General features: G+C 45.7%; 1 protein-coding gene across 2 annotated transcripts in view; it reads left to right on the top strand.

Moving 5' to 3' along the window:
- CDIP1 (cell death inducing p53 target 1) overlaps window positions 1–20,946 on the top strand; it is a 90,788-nt gene that overhangs the window by 38,654 nt on the left and 31,188 nt on the right. For both annotated transcript variants that reach the window (XM_033914771.1, XM_033914770.1), the window contains exon 4: window positions 18,475–18,739. In XM_033914771.1, the coding sequence (XP_033770662.1) occupies window positions 18,475–18,739 (265 nt within the window). The remainder of the gene's footprint in view (window positions 1–18,474; window positions 18,740–20,946) is intronic.

Raw genomic sequence — 20,946 nt, 5'->3', positions numbered from 1 at the left:
CATTCTCTTGCTCTTTGAGAGATTTTTATAATCCTCTCTATCCTTTTCTGTGCCTAAATTTATATTGTCTCTTCTCAACTTATAACCCTGACAGTACATAACCTTCAATTGCATGGTGCTATAGTGTTCTCCCTAGCATGTTTTAGCCGGGCACTCCGCCCAGCTAATTTAGGTGAGCGCCCGGCTGTCATCTCACTTGACATTGCAAAATGACAGCCACAGAGCTACCTTTCCTACTCTCGGTAGGCTAGATTGCGCGGAGACAGGAAGGCCGGCTTGCTACGGGACTTGGTGATTGCTGAACGTTTCTGTCCGAACTAGAGGTCTGCACGGGGATCGCCGGAATCCCGCAGGAATCCCCCCTAATCCACAGGACTCCCATGGGGACCCAGGCCAATGGGACTCCCACAGGGATGGAAGGCTTTGGAAGCAGGGTTCGTCCATATAATATAATGGACACGTCAGCCTTAGTAAAAGAGGAGGTTTATAAGTTAATTATCTGAACAGAAAACAAAAAAAGGGTTCCACCAAAGATATTCCACAAGGAAAACAGCAGTGCAGACACAAAAGAAACTGTGGAATTGATGATCCTATCAGAAGTAATTGCTGATTTTTATGGGGACGGGCGGGGATGGAGGTAATTCCTAGTGGGGACGGAGAGGATCCTGACAGGGATGGGTGGAGATGGAGAGGATCCTGGCGGGGACGGGCGGGGATGGGTGGGATTTCTGTCCCCTCGCAACTCTCTAGTCCGAACCTAGTCTAATGGATTTCCTGTTTCCATCCACTTGGTGTGAAAGTCCTTTCTGGCTGTGCGCGGGTGGGTGAGCCCACACGGGCGGCTCGGTGCACGCAGTCGGAATGCTCTATTTATTTATTATTAGTGCTTGGGGACATCAAAGATGGCGGCGTTCTTGCTGGAGCAGAAACTCTCCCACCTGGAGGCGAAGCTGAAGCAGGAGAACTGCTAGGCCCAGCGCAGGATCAACCTGCCTCAACCCTGGCCTAGTAAGAAAGGAGGAGCCGAGAGGCCCCGGAGTGAGGGAGGGGAGGAGGAAGGAAAGAACGTTGGAGACTTAATTTACTTCCTGTCGCGGCACGCAAATAGCGGAGGCCTCCGGGGGGGGGGGGGGCTGGGGCATGGTGTGAAGAGCTGTCAAGGTCTCCCGGGTCCAGGGGGTGGGGGAGACGGCCTGTGCCTAGCTTTCACTCCAGAGCAGTGCCGGAGGGGGGAGGGGGTGTTCTCATGCTGTTGGAGCCCGTAGTGCAGCAGGCAGGGGTTCAGGGCATTCAGAAATTCCCTATATTCTCCTCTTTGCAACTGGGAGGCTTGGCAGTGCTGGGGACTGGCCTTGTTTCAGTTGGAGAAGTGTTTAAATGCCTCCTTCCCCCTCCCCCCATTGAAAAGACTTCAAAAATGTGGCTTTTTAAAAAAATTCCTTTCTTCTGTATCTTGGGGGGGCCTGTTTGAGGTGGGGGTGCAGTGGGAATGGAGAGGGAAGTAGTTAATGGGAATGGATAACTCCTTCCTTTTTGGGACCCACACGCACACAAAATATTTCTGATGACTGGTGCAGTTCACTTTTGAATAGTGTGATGTTGTCTGTTTTCAGCTCACTTTGATGGTTTTGTATCTTTGCTTTGGTTATCAATAAAAAATGTCACGTAAAAATCCTATTTTAAAATACAGTCAGTCGGGGTAGGTGGCTTCTGGTCATGGATTTGTCTAACTGCCAGAAAGAAGAACAGTATGCTCGAATATACTTGTCAAATGTGAAACTTTTATCAGTCCCTAAACATTCCAACCAAATAGCCGTCTTGTAATCTTACTGGATATGACCAGAATGCCTCTTTTTGTAATCCACCTAGAACCGCAAGGAATAGAAGACACCAATGTAATAATGTAATGTAATACTGTGTCTTGGCTTCTTGGGTAAGGGAAAAGGATCCGCGAAATCTCCTCTGGAGGTAGTGGTATAGATGCCTCTACTGGTGGCTTTCTCTGTGATTGTTTCCTTGTGTCCTGTATGGCAGGGTTTGTGGTGGTCTTGGTCTCCATAAAATGATCAGATTAAGGGTGTTGGGTATGTTGGACTTAATATTTGGCCACCTCTTCCTTGGAGTGGGGGAAGGGGGGAACTTGATACCATGATGCGCATATGGTATTACCCTGTTCCAGGCTTGATTAGCCAGAAGCATTTCATTAAGATCTCAACAGAGATAAGAGCTACAAGGAAGTGTGAGCTAAATCTACAAGCGGTTCATTGCCAGGATTAAAAGTGAGACTTGAGAGAAACTTTATAGGAATGATACTTACCCCCTCCTTTACGAATCCGTAGTACAGGTTTTAGCGCCGGAAGCGGCAGTAACTGCTCCGACGCTCATAGGAATTCTAAAACCCACACTACGGGCTCATAAAGGAGAGAGTAGTGTATATGTCGCTAACGTAATACGTAAAAAGAGTTAAAATCAAACAAAAATAATTTGCCAACTTTGATGGTTGGTTACAGGCTTTAGGGATATTTACTTCAATTGAGCATTGGAAAATAAATAATAATTAACTAATAAAAATAGTGCACATTAGGGCCTGTTTTACAAAGCCACGCTAGCAGCTGCCGCATGACAACAACCCCGAAGCCCTTTAAATCTCTATGGGCTTCGGGGCCATTACCATGCTGCAGCCACTAGCGTGGCTTTGTAAAATAGGCCCTTAATTTTCCCCACCACCAAATTTCCCCGTTTTGCCCCTCCCGGCTACTTTTTCATGCCACCCGGCTAGAAAAAATTTCTGGGGAGAACATTGTGCTATCTATAATAATAAAACCCAAGCTGCGCAAGTGCACTTGAAATGCCATGCCTCCGCATGCGCAGTAGAGGAATTGCCGAGCAGGGAAGCATTTCAGCATAGTGGCACCATTCCTGACCCGCCAACCCCCTATTCCTTACCCAAAGCACCAGAGGCAGCACTGTAAACAGGTTGCTTGCAGCAAGCCCTGGCAGGGCCTTTCCTCTGCCGCATCACTATCGGGGCTGCCACAAGCAGCCTGTTTACAGCGCTGCCACTGCTGCTTTGGGTAAGGAATGGGGGGTTGGCGGGTCAGGACTGCTGCTATTGCTTTAGAGGAGGGGTTGGTAGGTCAGGACCACTGCTGCTGCCTCGGGTAAGTAATGGGAGTCCAGGAGGCAGACCCACGCGGAGGGAGGGAGGGCAGACCTGTTGGGGTGGCGGACCAGGTGTTTGTGTGTGGAGGGTCCATCAGGGTGAATGGCTGGGGAAGGGCAGCCTGCCCAAAGATTCAGTGCAGTGGGCAAGGAGGAGGTAGGTGGGGGAGGGGGGTGGGGTTTGAATTGGTGCAGGCTCTGTTGTTGGGGTGCGGTTGGGTGAAGAGGGTTAAAGTAATGGGGAGGGGGAGAATTGCAGTACCGTGGGGAGGGGCAGGGGAGAGACGAGAGAGAAATTGTATTCTGCTGAAGTGGGAGGCAGAGGCATGTTTCATTCCTCTTGGCAATCTCACCAGTTCTCCGGTTCTTCTTCCCAAAGGTCTTTCCATGGGACCATACAGAGATTTGACAACTACAGATGCCAACAACTATCAGGGTCATGTGGTGGCTTGGCCTACAAAAAGCCACAATTGCGCCAGGTCGACTGCCACTCCTCCTCGCATTGGCGGGAGACTGTTGACTTTCTGGAGGGAATAGGAACAGATCTCTTTAGACCGCTGGGTTCTGAACATTATTCGAGAGGGTCACAGGAGTGAGTTTTCTCGTCATCCTCCAGATCTGTTCCTTGACTCCCTCGCTGGACAGACAGAAAAGGAGGCCAGAGTCCAAGAAACAGTACCACGTCTCTAGGACATTTATGCTGTAGAGCCACTTCCCAAAGAAGAATCGGGCTTTAGCAAATACTCCATATACTTCATACTGCCCAAGAAAGGCACAGAAGACTGGAGACCTATCTTGGATCTGAACTCCACAAATGCAGTACTGAGAATTCCGCGCTTCCACATGGAAATGGTCCAGTCAATCACTGGGACAGTGGCTCAGGGCGAATGCCTATCCTTGCTGGATTTAAAGGAGGTGTATCTTCACATTTCTGTTTTTCTGGACCACAGAAAATATCTGAGATTCCTTGTTCTCCAGAGACATTTCCAGTTTGTGGCACTACCTTTCGGATTGGCTATGGCCCCATGCACCTTCACCAAGGTGATCATGATAGTAGCAGCTCACCTTCACAGGATTGGCATAAAGGTTCACCCATACCTGGACAACTGGTTAATTAGAGCCCCTTCAAAACAGGAAGGCGAGCATGCAGTGAAGCAAGTGGTGGGTCTGATCCAGGTCCTTGGAAGAATGCTTGGAGTATCTGGAAGTCCGTTTCGACACTGCGAGAGACTGTGTATTTCTTCCCAAGCCATGCAAGCAGAAGCTCAGGAAGCAGTTTACAGAGATCTTAGTGATGCAGATGCCCACGGCCTGGCACTATCTTCAGGTACTGGTCTCAATGGCATCCATCCTACAAAATATTCCCTGGGTGAGAGTGCATATATGCCCATTCCAGGTTCTCCTCTCCAGGTGGTCCCCGAATTGGCATTCTCTTTAGATGTAGCTTCCCTGTACATGGGAGGCAAGGAGCAGCTTACATAGTGGCTCCAAAGGGACGCCTTATCGAACAGCATTCCCCTCCAGATCACCTCATGGGATGCCGCTTACAACTGATGCCAGCCTGAGCAGGGGGGGGGTCCATTGCTATGGTCACCCACTTCAGGGCAAGTGGATGCCATCAGAGAGCAAGTGGTCCACAAAAATTTCTGGAACTGAGAACCATTCGTCTTGCATTGGAGACTTCCCTGGTAGAAAAGGCAGTTGGAGTATTCTCGGACAATCCCACCATCATAGCTTATGTGAATAGACAAGAGAGTTACCAGAAATGCCACATTGTTCCTAGAGGCACAGATGTTGTTCAAATGAGCGGAAGCTCACTTACAGGTATTCTCTGCGGCCCACGTGGCAGAAATAGAGAACATCCAGGCTGACTTTCTAAACCGGCAGATTCTGGATCCAGGGGAACAGACCCTGTCCCAGAGAAGGTTCAACCTCACTGTGCAGTATTGGGGAAGACTGGAGATGGATCTCATGGCATCAGCCAAAAATACAAAGGTGACTCGCTTCTACAGTTGAGGAGTCGAATCTGGAAGTGCAGGGCCTGGTTCAGGCCTAGCCCACAGAAAGTCTTCTCCTGTGTTTCCACTGTGGACCATGGTGGGGTGATCATCCACAGAATCACAAGCCACCAAGATCTGCTATTACTGGTAGCTCCAGACTGGCCTCATCATCCTTGGTAGCAGATCTAGTGTGGCTATGTTCAAATATATTTTATTGAGCATAACAAAACCATCAAACAAGAAACAAAGCAAGTACAAGCAAGCTCAGCATTTTAGATAACAAAACCCATCCCCACAGAGAATAAACCCCCCCCATCCCAACACAACCTGCCACAAAATAAAGAAACCCCACCCCCAGGGTCCTCCTTCTAAGTTCAGCTCATCCAGAGAAAATTATACCAGGATTAGGCAAACCAGGTAAAACAAAAGAAAACAGAATACAGAGAGTCAACAGTTCAGCAAGCGGCTTCGTGCCAGCGGGGTCAGAGTTGTCCAAAACGGTTCCCAAGTGCGTTGAAAGACCCGGCCTGGAAGAGAAGAAAGGTCCAACACATCCCTCCGTTCCCACATCAAGAGGGTAATCATCCGACATCTCCAAAGAGAGTAATCGGGAGCAGTATCTTCAAGCCAGTTCAGCAAAATACATTTCAGGGCCACCAAGACAGTCCATTTAAGGAAAGCTGCAGCTCCCCGCACACAAGGGAAGTAATGAGGAACAGTTCCAAACAATAACAAAGGAGAGCGGCGAATGGTAATTTTCCAAATGCGCTCCACAAAGACAAAAACAGCATTCCAAAAAGCTTGTACATTAGGGCAAGTCCAAAACATGTGTCCCAAGCCCGCTTCTGGAGCTTGGCATCTAAGACAAGCAGCAGTTTCACGAAGGCGGGACAAATAAGCCCTGTTTGGAGAGATGTACAAACGAAAAACCAACTTATAGTGTTGTTCCCAAAAAGTGGTATATTTTCGAAAGGCTGGCAACCTATGGATAGCCTGCAAAAGCACATCATCTGGCAAATCTACAGCAAGATCACGAGCCCAGGCCTCCCGAAAGGTGGAATGGTCAAACAAGGGGGACTCATCCTTCAAATGGCGATGATGGAATTTAAGGGGGACTGGAAGTTGAGAACCAATGGTGAAAGCTGTACAGAGCAACTTGTGACAAGATGCATTCAAAGAACTGGAGGGTAAAGAAGAAATGTAATGATGAAGTTGCATATAAGCAAAGTAATCAGTGGGAGGGAGATCAAACTCCTCTTGCAACTGTGCAAAAGGCTTAATTTTGCTTAATTTTACAATTGATTCAAAATACTGCAATAAAATTAATATACAATGCAAAGAAATATGATCATGTTTCCCCGTTGTTAATAGACTCTCATTGGTTACCTATTAGCCATAGAATCACATTTAAAATAATAATACTTATCTTTAAAACTTTAGCATGCGGCGAACCTCAATTCATTTCCAGACTCTTGATACCTTATAATACACAACGTTCACTTCGCTCTTCCAACCAGAATCTTCTTTCAGTACCTTCCCTAAAAATCATCGGTACAAGAAGGGCCGACATTTTTTCGGTGACTGGTCCCCTATGGTGGAACGCCCTTCCCCAATACATTCGTAACGAAAAAGATATTTTAATATTTAAAAAACTTTTAAAATCTTATTTATTCAGAGATGCTTTTAATGTTTAAAGTATAATAAATTTAATATTGCTGAGGTTATTACTCCCCTTACCTATTGTTATTTCCTTATTCTACCACAAACAAAAATTGTAACTTTTATCTTTTCCTTCCCACTGTATGTTTGTTCAAGTTAAATGTTCTTTTGTTAAAATGTCAACCCCTTTTCACTTGATATATTTTTTGTTATGTACATCGCTTAGTGATTTTAATAGGCGATCAATCAAATTGTGTTAATAAACTTGATAAACTTGATAATCATCATTAACCAAGTGAAATATATAGTGAATTCCCCTTGTTTCCCACCGATCAAAACTCGGCCCATCTATCCCAGGTAGGAAGGAGCCATTAAAACGGATAGGCAAAAAGGGAGTTACAGAAGCAGAAAGAGCATGGAATTTACAGACCCAGCACCAAACCTTCCGCAGGGGACGGTGGAGCACTTTCGCAGAGAGAGATTCAGGCACAAGAGAAGGAAGAGAATGAAAATATGCACTAAAGTGAGTAGAGCGAAAACAGAAAAGTTCCAAAGAAGTGTTAGTGAACGCTGAAGTACCCCTGAAGAGATCCTTAATTTGTCGCATGCCACAACCAACAGTCAAATAACGAAGATTCAATAAACCCAATCCACCCCTGTACCACGGAGACGCGGCCCTCTTGTAAGGTAGACGAGGCCGCTTCCCAGACCAAAGAAAGTTCTGAACCAAACGTACCAGTCGTCTCTCATCTCGAGAAGACAAATAAAGAGGAAGGACCTGAAAGACATAGAGCCAACATGGGACAACAAGCATGTTGTAAAGATGCACCCGACCCAAAGGCGAAAAGGGAAGAGTTCCCCATAGCTGCAATTTATTCTGAAAGGCCTGGAACAACGGTTCCACATTCAAGCGATACAGAGTAGACAAGTCTTGAGGAATAAAGACCCCCAAGTATTTCAAGGTAGAGTCCGCCCAACGAAGAGGAAAGGCACCCCTCCACCGGGAACGCAGCTCGGGCGGAAAAGGTAAGGCTAGGGACTTGTCCAGATTAAGAGACAGACCAGAATAAAAGCCAAATTCGGAAATGAGATCCAACGCTATCGATAAAGAATCTTCAGGCCTAGTGAGAATCAAAAACATATCATCCGCAAATGCTAACGTCTTCAACTCAATCCCATCAACTCGAAGGCCCCGCACGTCCGCAAATCCCCGAAGAGTACACAACAAAGGTTCTAAGGAAAGAAGAAACAGCAAGGGGGAAAGGGGGCAACCCTGCCGGGTTCCACGAAGAGTGGAGAAAGAATCCGTTCGGGTCCCGTTGACGAGAAGTGAAGCCCGCGGGTTAGAGTAAAGAGAGCGTACAGTATCAAGATAGAAACCCCCAACCCAACATGTTCCAGGGTACAAAACAAGAAAGACCAATGGACACTATCAAACGCCTTAGAAGCATCAAGACTGACAAACAGAGCCGGAATCTGATGAGAATGACAATGGGCAAGTGTAAAGAGAACCTTACGGACATTACAGACCGATTGAGGCCCCTGGACAAACCCAACTTGATCCTCATGAATAAGCTCAGGAAGATGTGGAGCAAGACGATCAGCTAACATACGGGCAAAAAGCTTGAGATCCACGTTGATCAAGGAAATGGGACAATAGGATCCCGGGGAGCCAGCTTCCTTGCCAGGCTTCAACAATAAAGAGATAAGGGCCTCATTGGCATACCGTGGGAAAGAGCCCTGAGCAATAGCAGCATTAAAGTAAGCCAGCAAAGGGCCACAAAGATGAGGCGAGAGAAGTCGGTAAAAGTCACCCGAAAAGCCATCCGGACCTGGGGCTCTATCCGAGTGGAGAGCTTTAATAGCAGATTCTAATTCAGCCGCCCGAAAGGGGCTATTAAGAGAGGACACTACGACTTCCGGCAAGCGAGGAATACCACAGAACTGAAGCTAGTCCGTCAATAAGTCCGGGGAAACGTCATCGGGAGCAGCATATAACCGGCTAAAAAAGTCAAAAAGCACTCCGGAGATATCAGCCGTTTTGGTCACCACCCCCTCACTCGGGGTCCGAAGAGACAAGATCGATTTCCTATTAGTCTCAACTTTAGCTAAGCGGGCCATGAGACGCTCAGCAATGCAGGGTAAAGTAGCTGGAAACGGTATCTAGTGTGGCTATAAAGAGGCAGGTGTCTCAAGCTGCCAGTTCATCTGGGGCCTCAGTCAGGGCCCAGTCCACATGGAGAATCCAGAGTGCTTTGGTCTTATGACATGGCTCCTGAGCCACACGGCCCTAACAGATGCAGGTTACTTTGAGGTAGTCATTGTGACTCTACTTAGCAAAGAAGACTTTGACATTTACAGCTTAAGCTAAAACCTGGAAGGCTTTCCAGCTATGGTGTTCCCAAGGAACAAGCAAAGCCTTACAAAGCACCAATTCCTGTAAACTTGGCATTTCTGCAAGCTGGGCTAGAAAAAAGCTTAGCGGTATCCCTCAAAGCCCAGGTAGCAGGTCTCTCATGCTTTTGGGCTCGAGATGGTAGACGGTCACTAGCATCTCATCCAGATGTCATGGTTCTTGAAGGGAGCGCTCAGACTGCGTTCTTCATTGTGTCAGCCTTTCCCGTCTTGGAACCTTAATATCATTTTGAAGGACCTTTCTTGATCCCCGTACAAACCTCTGCAAGACGCATCTCTTCTGAACCTTACAATCAAGAATTTCTGGTGGCCATAGTCTCTGCGAGGCGAATCTTGGAATTACAGGCTCTCTCCTGCAGAGAGCCCTTCTTCCAGTTTAGAGACTGGTGCTTCCCTGTGGACGGTGCCTTCCTTTCTATTGAAGTGATCTCAGCTTTTCACGTAATCCAAGAGATTCGTTTGCCCACTCTTTACCCTATGGGTTTGGCTAAACAGGACAGGATTCTGCAGAGATTGAAGGTGTGAAGAATTTTACTTCATTACTGGAAAATACCAATGATTCACATATGTCCAACCATCTTTTTGTGTTGACCAGTCAATCAAGACAGGCTAGCTTCCAAGGCTTCAATTGCTAGATGGATTTGCCTGGCAATTTCTTCTTCCTACACTGCCTGCAACAAACAGCCACCTATCTCTCTTAAAGCACATTCGACCAGAACTGTGTCTGCCTTCTGGGTGGAGTCTCACCTGATGAATACTGTAGAGCAGCTACTTGGTCTACTCTCCATACCTTTACAAGGATCTATAGTGGATGGGGCGGATTGAGATGATGCCACATTTGGGTCCTCGGTGCTGCGGGTAGGCTCATCTGTTCCTCCCTACACATCTGGCACTGTTTGGTATGTCTACATCCATACAGAATCCTATGTCTTTGCAACAGAATGGAAGATTAGGTTCTTACCGCAGTAATCTTGTTTCTGTTATAAGTCACAGGATTTTGTACAATGTGCCTTGTGCGGATTTACAATTCACCTGATTGTTGCCTCGGACATTGCTAGAGTCTGTCATGGGACTTATTCTACTGGGCCAGCATGTTAACTTCCCCTCCCCCCCCCCCCCAGAACAGGAGTCTATTAAGAGCAACATTTGTTTTATTGAACCTTGAAGTTTCTTATGCGATAGTGCTAGTTGCACACAGTAGGTTGGTTCCTGGATACTCCTAAGTTGTGAGTTCCTGTGTCTCCTTTCCTTTCTAAATTTTTATTATGCTGATGATATTTTTTCTTAAGTTCAGCATTGGATAATCTGGAGAAGGCTTAGAGATTTGTTCATAAGGTAGTTTATATTGGTGCATAATTGGGCAGCTAATAATTTCTTACAGCTGAATAAACAAAAACCTACCCCCCTCTCTTTTACAAAGCTGCATTAGGAATTCTATGAGCATCAGAGCTTATAATGCCGCAGTTGGTGATTAAAAAAAAAATCCTAATGCGAGTTCGTAAAATGGGGGGGTGGGGGGAGGTTAAATTAGTTTGTTTTGGTAATCCAAGTGGGTTTATTGGTCAGAAAATATACCGAGTACTGGAGAAATTATTATGATAGAAGAAAAATCTACGGTTTTGGGAATTATTTTGGATTGTGGTTTGACATTTGAGAATCAAATACCGTAAATGGATTAGTAAAGATTTTTTTTTTTCCATTTGCACCAGTTACAGGCAATACGTTCTGTTTTATCTTTAGAGAGTTTTTAAATGGTGGTAAGAGTAAGAGAGTTTTTAAATGGTGGTAAGAGCTAAGAGCTCAAATATTGTAGTTCTACCCCTCTTTCCTAATTGTGTGCAGTTAATATATATGTTTTTGTATGTGTCTACTAACCTAACTTGGTTTTGTATAATATTTTAACTCCAACTGTTTTGTTCCTTTTAAGATATTTCTTTTTATTATTATTATTGTACACCGCCTAGAAACTTGAATAAGCGGTATAAAAAATCTTTTAATAAACGTGAAACTTGAGCTATCATACAGCCTCAGTTGGATTACTGTAATTCTTTATATTGTGGTGTTGCACTGAATTCAGTTTATTTTGTTTTAGGGAATGGGACCAGAATGTTTAATGAAGTATAAAACTTTTTCTCAATAAATAGAGCTGCTTCCCAGTATAAACAGTCATTGAAGCTTGGCTATTCTATAGTTCATATGGTCGTTTGAAATCTTTGAACAAATCTTTTGAGTTCATAGGAACAAAGCTTTGGAATGATCTTCCAATCACACTAAGGACTCCTTTTACAAAGCTGCGATAGCGGTTTTAGCGCGCGCTAAATTGCCACATGTGCTAGATGCTAACGCCAGCATTGAGCTGGCGTTAGTTCTAGCCGCGTAGCGTGGATTTAGCGTGTGCAACAATTCTGCGTGTGCTAAAAAACGCTATCGCAGCTTTGTAAAAGGAGCCTTAAGAAAAGTTTCATGTTATTATATCCTTAGAAAATTGTTAAAAACTTTTTATTTTTAATGATTGTTAAATGAATAATTTTGTATGGACACAATATATTTTTAATTGTTACCCACCCAGAATCTATTGTGAATATAGTGCTGAGTATAAATAAATAAGAATAGAATAGATTTTTGTTCTTTCATGTATTTCAGAACAGAACTGTACATTGTCTCCAGGGAAGTCACCGGAACCCTTTTTCTGTTTCAGTGAAGTTTGATTGCTTTGGTACTAACTGAAGAGGGAGCTATTTTCTACTAGTGAAGGAGAGGAGTTGAAAGATATGAATGACACCCTTCTGCAAAATTCATAATTTTCCAATGCACCACACCTAGCGCAATCTCTCTATATGCCCAGTAGGGCGTGCCAGCAGGGAATTCTAATAAATATCAACTGAGTACTCCCAACCACAGACCTCCCAAACTCTACCCTAAGGGGAGGGTGAGATGGTGCATTGGTAATGGGACCATTTATTTTTTTTTTCATCAAAACGGGACATTAATATTCAGTCCCGCCCCCAATTTCTTCCATTCATTTTCATCTACACAGTATCTTATTAATTCATAATGGTAAACATAAAATATTTTTTTAAAAAACAACCTACAAAGCACACTGTACGCAGAGAAAATGTTAATTATCATTTACAAGTTTCAGGGTTTTTTCAAAGATGTCAAGGCAGATTACTTTAAAATATGCAATGTCACCCCAGTAACTAAAGAAAAATAGACAAATATAGTGCAAAATATAGACAGCAGATATAAATTCTCAAAACAGACACATTTTGATCACTAAATTGATAATAAAATCATTTTTCCTACCTTTGTTGTCTGGTGATTTCATTAGTCTCTAGTTGCACTTCTTCTGAGTGTGCATCCAATCTTTCTTTCTATCGCATCCAACATTTCTTTCACAATCCAGCCCCATCCCCTTTGGGTCCAGGTCTCTCTCTTTTCCCTCTGTTACCCTCCCCAGATCCAGTGTCAGTTCTCCTTTCTACCTTTGTTCCAGGTCTCCCTCTCTCTCCCCCTCTGAACCTTCCATAGTCCTACATCTGCCTCCTGTCTTTCTCCTTTCATCCAAGCCTTTTTCTCTGTAGTTTTCTAATGTGCTTACAACCCCCTCCCCCTTTCTCTGCCTCTTTCTCTCCTTCTTTCCTTCCTCCCTCCTTCCCTCCCAGCAAATTTTAGCATATCTCTCTCTCCTCCGTTTTCCCCCTCAGATCTAGTATTTGTCTCCTTCCTCTTTTCCTCCTCCCAGGTCTGGTATCTGTCTCCTCTCCTTCCCCCTACTCTGGCATATCTCTCTCCGCTCCCTTCCTCCTGTACTTCCCTGGTCTTCCTTCTCAATTTATTTTCTGCCTCTGTCTAAATTATTTTTTACTATTCAGTCCTCAATTTCCCTCTTTCACTGTGTCTACCTATAGCTTGCCACCTCTTTCCCTCACCCCTTCCAATAACTTAACTCTATCCTCTTCCTTCAATCCTGCATGTGCCCTTTTTTCTTTCTCCTCCCCACTTCCTTCCAGTGTCTGCTCAACCTGTCCCTCCCACTTCCATTCAGCGGCTGTCCCTCCTCTCCCCCGCACTTCCATTCAGTGTCTGTTTCCCTCTCTCTACCCCTTCCATCTACTGTTCACCCTTTGTCTCGTCCCTTCCATTCACTTCCCTCTCTGCTATTTCCATCCAGTGTCCGCCCTCTCTCTCTCTCTCTCTCTTCCATATGGCATCTTCACTCTTTCTATCCTCCTTCCATAAACTATCTGTCCTGTACCCCTTCTCTCCTTTGTACATGATTGATTTCAGCTCTGTCACCTCTTCATTTGGCCTGGCACTCCTCTACAAATCCTTCTTTGATGTCCAGCTCCTCGAGAGAGGCACCCACGCTTCATTAGAATATATGCTAGCCTCAATCAATGATGAGCTCCATCCTCACCCACTGGGCATCCTGTTACTATACCGTCCACCTATCCCTTGGTCCAATTCCTCTAACCTTGTCTTCGAGACCATAACTAATGCCTTTCTCAAATTCCAAAGATTACTAATCATCGGAGACGTTAATCTCCACCTTGACGACTCCACCAGCAAGGACACAATAGAATTCAATGACTTCCTCATCTCCCTAGGTTTCTCCCCCCCCCACATCCGCTCCTACCCATGAAAAAGGGCACACCCTAGACCTCATCCAGTTCCTCGACCTCACCGCTTATAAAACGTCTGCCGAAGACACCCGTTGGGAACACATCCCGTGGTCAGACCATCTCCTAGGGGCCTTCTGCCTCCCCATCTTCATGTCTCATCTCGGATCCCCACCCCGATCCCCCAATTCTATTACCTTCCGGAAAAAAATTTCGAGCGATCTGTTCTGGACCAAATTCCTCAACCTCCTCCCCTCCATTCCCAAGCTTGCAGACTCTGAAAACAATTGGCACAACTGGATCGCCCTTTCCAAGTCCACCTACCACTCCCTCGCCCCCCAAACCACTAAATCCATCACCTATCCCCATGAAGCCCCTTGGTACCTTCCACTCCATAGAGACCTGAAACAAAAATGTCGAGCCTTAGAGCGAAAATGGAAAAAAATCCAAATCCTCATCTGACAGACAGGCCTGGAGAGTCAATATCAAACTCTACAACTCAATATTAAAAAAAGCAAGGAAGAACTTCTATGGAGACAAGATCTCCAAATCCAAAAACCAGAATGGCACATTGTTCAACATTTGGCGCTCCCTAACCACTAAAAATGACTCCACCCTTCTTCCCTCATCTCCTTCAGCCGAGGTCCTAGCAAAATTCTTCAATGATAAGGCGCTCCTTCCCGCCCGCAATCTCCTACAATTCTCTGGTGCCCCCCGAACCCAACCCCACCCTAGCTGTTCTCAACCCCATCCCTGCCGACAGATCCTGGACTGTCTTCGAGCTCATATCTGATTCTCAGACCCTTAAACTCTGCCTCAAGTTAAAATCAAGCAACTGCATCCTGGACCCATTTCCCTCCTACCTATTTGAGAAAATCCCTGCACAGGCCATCACATCTCTTACCAAACTCATAAATTCTGCCCTATTATCAGGCCTATTCTCCACTGAAATGGGACACATCGCATTGACCCCTTTACTGAAAAAAGCTGACCTAGACCCCTCCATACCATCCAACTACCGTCCAATAGCAAATATCCCTCTCCTCACCAAACTGCTCGAGTCTATCATATCTACCCAGCTCTCTTCCTACTTAGAAAGATTCTCCATCCTCTTACCTTACCAATATGGCTTCAGACCCAACTTCTGCACTGAATCCCTATTGGCCTCTCTAATCTCTAAGGTTCAGCAACTGCATTCTCGTAACAAGTTTGCTGTCCTTCTACAATTCGACCTCTCCGCAGCTTTTGACGTTGTCCACCACGACATTCTAATTTTCCAACTCTCCGAGATAGGCATTAGCTCCATAGTTCTTGATTGGTTCTCCAAATTCTTGCGCTCCCGCTCTTACATGGTTAACATGAGCGGCACCTCATCCTCCCCCCTGGACCCCGACTTGTGGTGTCCCACAAGGCTCACCCCTCTCCCCAATCCTCTTTAACATTTACATGTCCTCCCTGAAACTACTCCAACTATCCCCCCTTGAAACTCTTTACACTTACGCTGATGACATCCTCGTCCTCCTTGAGACCGACTCGAACCTCACTAACCTCTCCACGAACATATCCTCATGCATAAAAAACCTCCAATCCTGGGCATTCACAATGCATATGAAACTAAACGAGTACAAAACAAAACTCCTTTGGCTCGGCCCAAAATTAGACCATCTACCTTCCTCCATCCCATTGTCCTCCGGCCCCCCATTACAGCTCGAGTTCTCAAGCAAAGTTCTGGGTGTCACCTTAGACTCTTCTCTATCCTTCAATGAACATCTCCAATCCCTGGTGAAGAAATGCTTCTTCAGCCTTCACATGCTAAGGAAAGTCAGACCCTATTTTCACCAAAAACACTTCGCAGTCCTAGTACAATCCATCATCCTCTCCAGATTGGATTATTGCAATTCTATCTACCTCAGCCTAACCAAGAAAAGCCTCCACAGACTTCAGCGGATTCAGAACGCCGCAGCTAAGCTTGTTTTCGCGAAAAGCAAATTTGATCACGTCTCACCACTCCTGTCTAAGCTCCATTGGCTCCCAGTAATCCCCAGGATCCACTTCAAATGTGCGTGTCTGGCCTACAAGATCCTACATGGCATCCTTCCTGCCGTTATCCCTCTATCCTGGAACTCCCCAACCCCTACATCCTCCAGATCCTCCCAAATTTTTAAACTATTCTTCCCTTCCATAAAAGGTATTTCCCATGCAGGCAAACTTGGGTCATCCCTCCCCTTTAGAATCACTGAGATCTGGAATAACCTCACCTCCCCACTCCGAACCTCAAGCTCCCTCCAACTCTTCCGCAAACACCTAAAAACCTGGCTATTCTCAAAACTGTAACACTTCCCCCCTCTTAGGCCTCTCACCTTCCCCCTTTACACCTAACTCTTTAATCTCTCCACTGTAGTTCCTCTCTCATCCTTCCTGTAAACCGTGCCGAGCTCCGCATTCGTGGAGATGGTGCGGTATATAAACCCAAGGTTTAGTTTAGTTTAGTTAGTTTAGTTCATTTTTCTCTCTCTGTCACCACCCCCCTCCCCTATGTTCTGGCATCTCTCTCTTCTCCTTTCTTTCCTTCCCACCCCACGGTCTGGCATCATCCCTTTCCTGATTCCCTGGCATCTCTCTCCTTTCTTTTTCTGACATCTCCACCTTCCTTTTCCCTTGGTCTGGCATACCTTCCTCCTTCCCTCCATGCCCTGTCATCTCCTTTGATTCCCTCCCTCATCTTCCTTCTCCCTCCAGTTGGGTACAGCAACACTCTCCCCAATTCTCTTCCCCTCTGCTCCCTTTCCTCCTTCTGTCACCCAAGGCCTGGTGTCCTGAACTTCATCGGGCAAAAGCAATTCACAATTCACTGCTGTTGCCGGCTTCAGGCCTTCCTCTCTGTCGGGTCCTGTTTTCATGAAAACAGGAAGTAGGCAGAGGGACTCACTGGCAGGAGAAAGCCGCGAAGCAGCCTGTTTAGCGTGCTGTGACTGCCAACGCTGCTGGAGGGATGTTTGTTGTTCAGACATCTCGCTGGGAGGGTCGGCAGGGTTCGCATGGAAGGGAGAGATAGGAGGGTCAGCAGGGCCCAAGCGATGATGTTGCTGAATCCAGGCTGCAATCCCCTGTCCTGTTGTCTCCCACTCACAGCTTTGAGATGCCCTCTCTGAAAATGGGACATTTCGGCATCCCGAAGTTGTGAATGGGACAACGGGACAGGGGATCTGAAAAAGGAACTATCCCATTCAAAACGGGACGTATGGTCACCTTATGCATGGGGCTCTTCTCCACCTAAGCTCTTCCCCAGATCCCATCCCCTTTACTAATTGTAATGTAATTTTTTTTCCATTCATTTTTCATATACACACAATATACACAGCAGATATAAATTTTCAAAACTTGACATTTTAATCACTACATATAAAATCATTTTCCCTACATTTGTTGCCTGGTGACTTTTAACTATATTTCCAGGGCCACCTTATCCATTGACTGTTTTTCTCTCCGTCTTCACTTTCTGCCTTGCATCCATCTTTGGCATTAACTTAACATTCAATATTTCCATTTTTCTGCTTTCTTTTCAAAATCTACTATCTCTCCTTCCCTCCCTATTTCTATGGTCTGACATCTCTCTCCTTCCCCCCCCCTCCCAGTGGTCCAACGACATCTCTTTCCTTCCTTTCCCCCCTTCCCAGTCCTCCAATCACTGCTGAAAATTAGCAAGGAACCTAGGAAATATCAGAAACCATCAAGCCCTGCTACATTCTTTCCTGTGATCTCTATCTGGATAATATGCATAACTCATGTCCCTCTATGGCCTCTCTCTCGCCCCCTTGATTTTGATTTATGCAAAATTGATATTTATTGTTTGTATACCAACACAACTAATTTGATTGTACTAATGGAACAACTGATTTTGGATTGAAACTTGCTGTCAGGTCAGCCTCGGGCTAAAGGATTTAAGATCATTTACATTTGTCCAGTAAAGTGATTGTATTAGATGAGGTCATGTCATGGATCCCTGTCACTGAAAAAGTAAGAATGGACTCATGACTTGACGCTCCATTGCTCCATTTTTGTAAAGGAAATAAGGGATTTTAGATCTCCTCTTTTTTGATAGGATATGATTAGATAAGTTTGGTCAACTATCTGCAAGGCCCTGACTGAAGTATTTTTCAAACACCATACTGTGCTGCTAAGTTTAATCCAAGCTTAATGAACATTTATTGTTTTTCTGTTTGAAAATGTAATCTGAGGTATCTGGTTAATTATTTACATAAGTTGATTCCCTGTACGTAAGAAGGTTTCTGCAAACCACGCTTGAAAAACTAAGATTTCCTTTCATGTTTAAACATGTGTTCCCTATGACTAGAGTATGAAAAGTACTAGGATGTTGAGGTTTTCGCTACAAAACTACTCTTGCCTGCCAGCCACTTCTGCAGCCTTTATCTTCATTTAGTGCCATAGATATTTTGTGTGTTAAATCTTGCATAAGATAATGCCCCCACTTTTAATAAACTTCTTGTTGTATGTATAACCCAAGATGTGGAGGGGCAGTGTGAGACACATCTGAGGCATACTGTTCATCTCTTAGTATAATGTGTAATCAATATCACTTGTGTTTCCTCATTTAGGTTACTGTCCACCACCTGGACCCCAAGGCCCCATGGGATACTACTCGCCCACTTCAGGGCATTACCCCTCTCCTGGTGGACACACAGCCACAGTTTTTGTACCTTCTGGGGTTGCCACCACAGTAACTGTGTTACAAGGTGAAATCTTCCAAGCCACACCAGTACAGACAGTGTGTCCACACTGCCAACAAACAATCATCACCAGGACCTCGCATGAGATCGGGTTAATGAACTTGTTGCTGTGCTGTTTCTGCTGTGCTATGGGGTATGTCATCTGCTTTCCATAATATAGACTATAGCAAACTGTGTCCAACTTAATTAAACTCAGAAACAGATGAAAAGACTTAGTCGTGCTTCCATTAGAACAGCAGTTTCAAACACGCAGCCTGTGGGCCGCATGCGGCCCCACAGGGACTATTTTGCGGCCAGCGATCTGTCCTCTCCATTTCACAAGTTTTCCAATTGTGGAGAGGACAATCGCATACAGACCGCGACTGCAGTAATTTACTTGCGTCAGAGGGAATGTCGGCAAACGGCCTCGTGGTGGCGCTGTGCTTCTCCCAGTCTCAGTCTCCCTCCGCCCACTTTGGCTTGCGTCTCTAGGCGGCATTAGCGGCTGCCGGGTTGCGCTGTGCATCTCGTGATCTCAGCCTCCCTCCGCCCCCTCTCAGCCTTGATCCAGAGCGCATGGCTCACTCTGCCCTGCAGCACAGCTCATTCTGCCCTGCAGCTCACCCACAAGCACCAGAACCAAGCAACAAAGCATCCCAGGCTGTGGTGGCAGTTGCAGTGTAGGGCTGTAGGCCTTTGGCAAGTATGTGAAAAATGTGTTTCTTTGGAAATTGCAATTATCTTTCCCACAGAAATTTTTTTTTTTTTAACCCCCTCTGATTTCTCCTGTGGTGGTATTTCTTCACATAGGCTTTGATTTAGTAAAATTGTCTGTCACACAGAAATTTTTTTTGATCCCCCCCTATGATTTCTCCTGTGGTGGTGGTGTTTCTTCACATTAGCCTATGTCAGTGGTCGGCAAACTGCGGCTCTTTAGCCACTTAAGCCTAAAACAGGGGTCCCCAACATGCTTCCCTTCTCACTGCCTTCCCACAAGTCACCGCCATTGGGGAACAGGCCGCCACCACAGCCTGTGAATAGGCTACCACCGTCACCATCGGGGAATAGGCTAACACCGCCGCATTCGGGGAACAGGCTGGCGCCGAGTTCTTAGCTCTCCCTGCTTATCTTCCCCAGCGCGGAGCCAACCAATTCTCACCACCCGACATCAATTCTAACGTTGGAGAGAAAGTTCTGGGCCAGCTAATCGCTGCCTGGCTGGCCCGGAACTTCCTCTCCGACGTTAGAATTGACGTAGGGTGGTGAGAATTGGTCAGCCCCATGCTGGGGAAGATAAGTAGGGAGAACTAAGAACTCGGCGCGGCCTGTTCTCCGATGGTGGCTTGGGGGAGGGCAGGGAGAAATAAAGAAAGAAAGGGGGCTTGGCGAGAGAGAGGAAGACAGACAAATAGAAAGAAAGGGGGCATGGAGAGAGAGAGAGAAAGGAAGAAGGGGGCAGGGTAAAAGAAATAAAAAGTTGGGGGAGGGAAGGAGACAGATGCCAGACCAGGGGAAAGGAAGGAAGGAGAGAGAGAAAGGAAAGAAAGAGATGTCAGACCATGGAAATAGGGACGGAAAAAGAGAGAGATAGAAGGGAAGGGAAGACTTGGAAACGTAGATTTTGAAAAGAAAGCAGAAAAATTGAATATTAAGTTAATGCCAAAGATGGATGCAAGGCAGAAAGTGAAGACGGAGAGAAAAACAGTCAAAGGACAAGAAGGTCCTGGAAACATAGTTAAAAGCACAGAAAAATAAAGTCACCAGCCAACAAAGGTAGGGAAAATGATTTTATTTTCAATATAGTGATTGAAATGTGTCAGTTTTGAGAAAGGAAAGATGTTAAACTTTAAATGTGAGGGCTGCAGAAAAAATAGGGTACTTGGAGGGCTGCAGAAAAAATAGTTAATGACAATTTTGCTTAAGGTAAAACTCTTTATCCCCAGACAAGCAGGCAGGTATTCTCACATATGGGTGATGTCATCGGAGCCCGGATGCGGACGCCTCACAAGCAGACTTGCTTGAAGAAACTTGAAGTTTCGAATCGCCCGCACCGCGCATGCGCAAGTGCCTTCCCGCCCAGCGCAGGGCATGTCTCCTCAGTTCTCAGTTTTCCGCGGAGCCGAGAAGTCCGTCTTTGACTCTCTGCGTTTAACTTCGTTACTTTGTGCCTTCTCTGAACTGCGGTTTGTATTTTTTTCCTCACGAATCGCTGTTCTTATTTTATTTCTTTCATTTTCAGTTTTAAAAAAAAAAAAAAAAAATTTTTTTTCCTCTTCCGTCCATTTCTCGGGACAGGCTGCTCGGCCGCAGCCCAAGGGCTTCGATCTTGCGGCGGCTATTATTACTTCTATGTCCCGGCCT

Source organism: Geotrypetes seraphini, chromosome 11 (assembly GCF_902459505.1).
Source record: "Geotrypetes seraphini chromosome 11, aGeoSer1.1, whole genome shotgun sequence".
NCBI classification, from domain to species: Eukaryota; Metazoa; Chordata; class Amphibia; order Gymnophiona; family Dermophiidae; genus Geotrypetes; species Geotrypetes seraphini.
The sequence above is the reverse complement of the archived record's forward strand: the minus strand, read 5'-3'. Positions and strand labels throughout refer to the sequence as shown.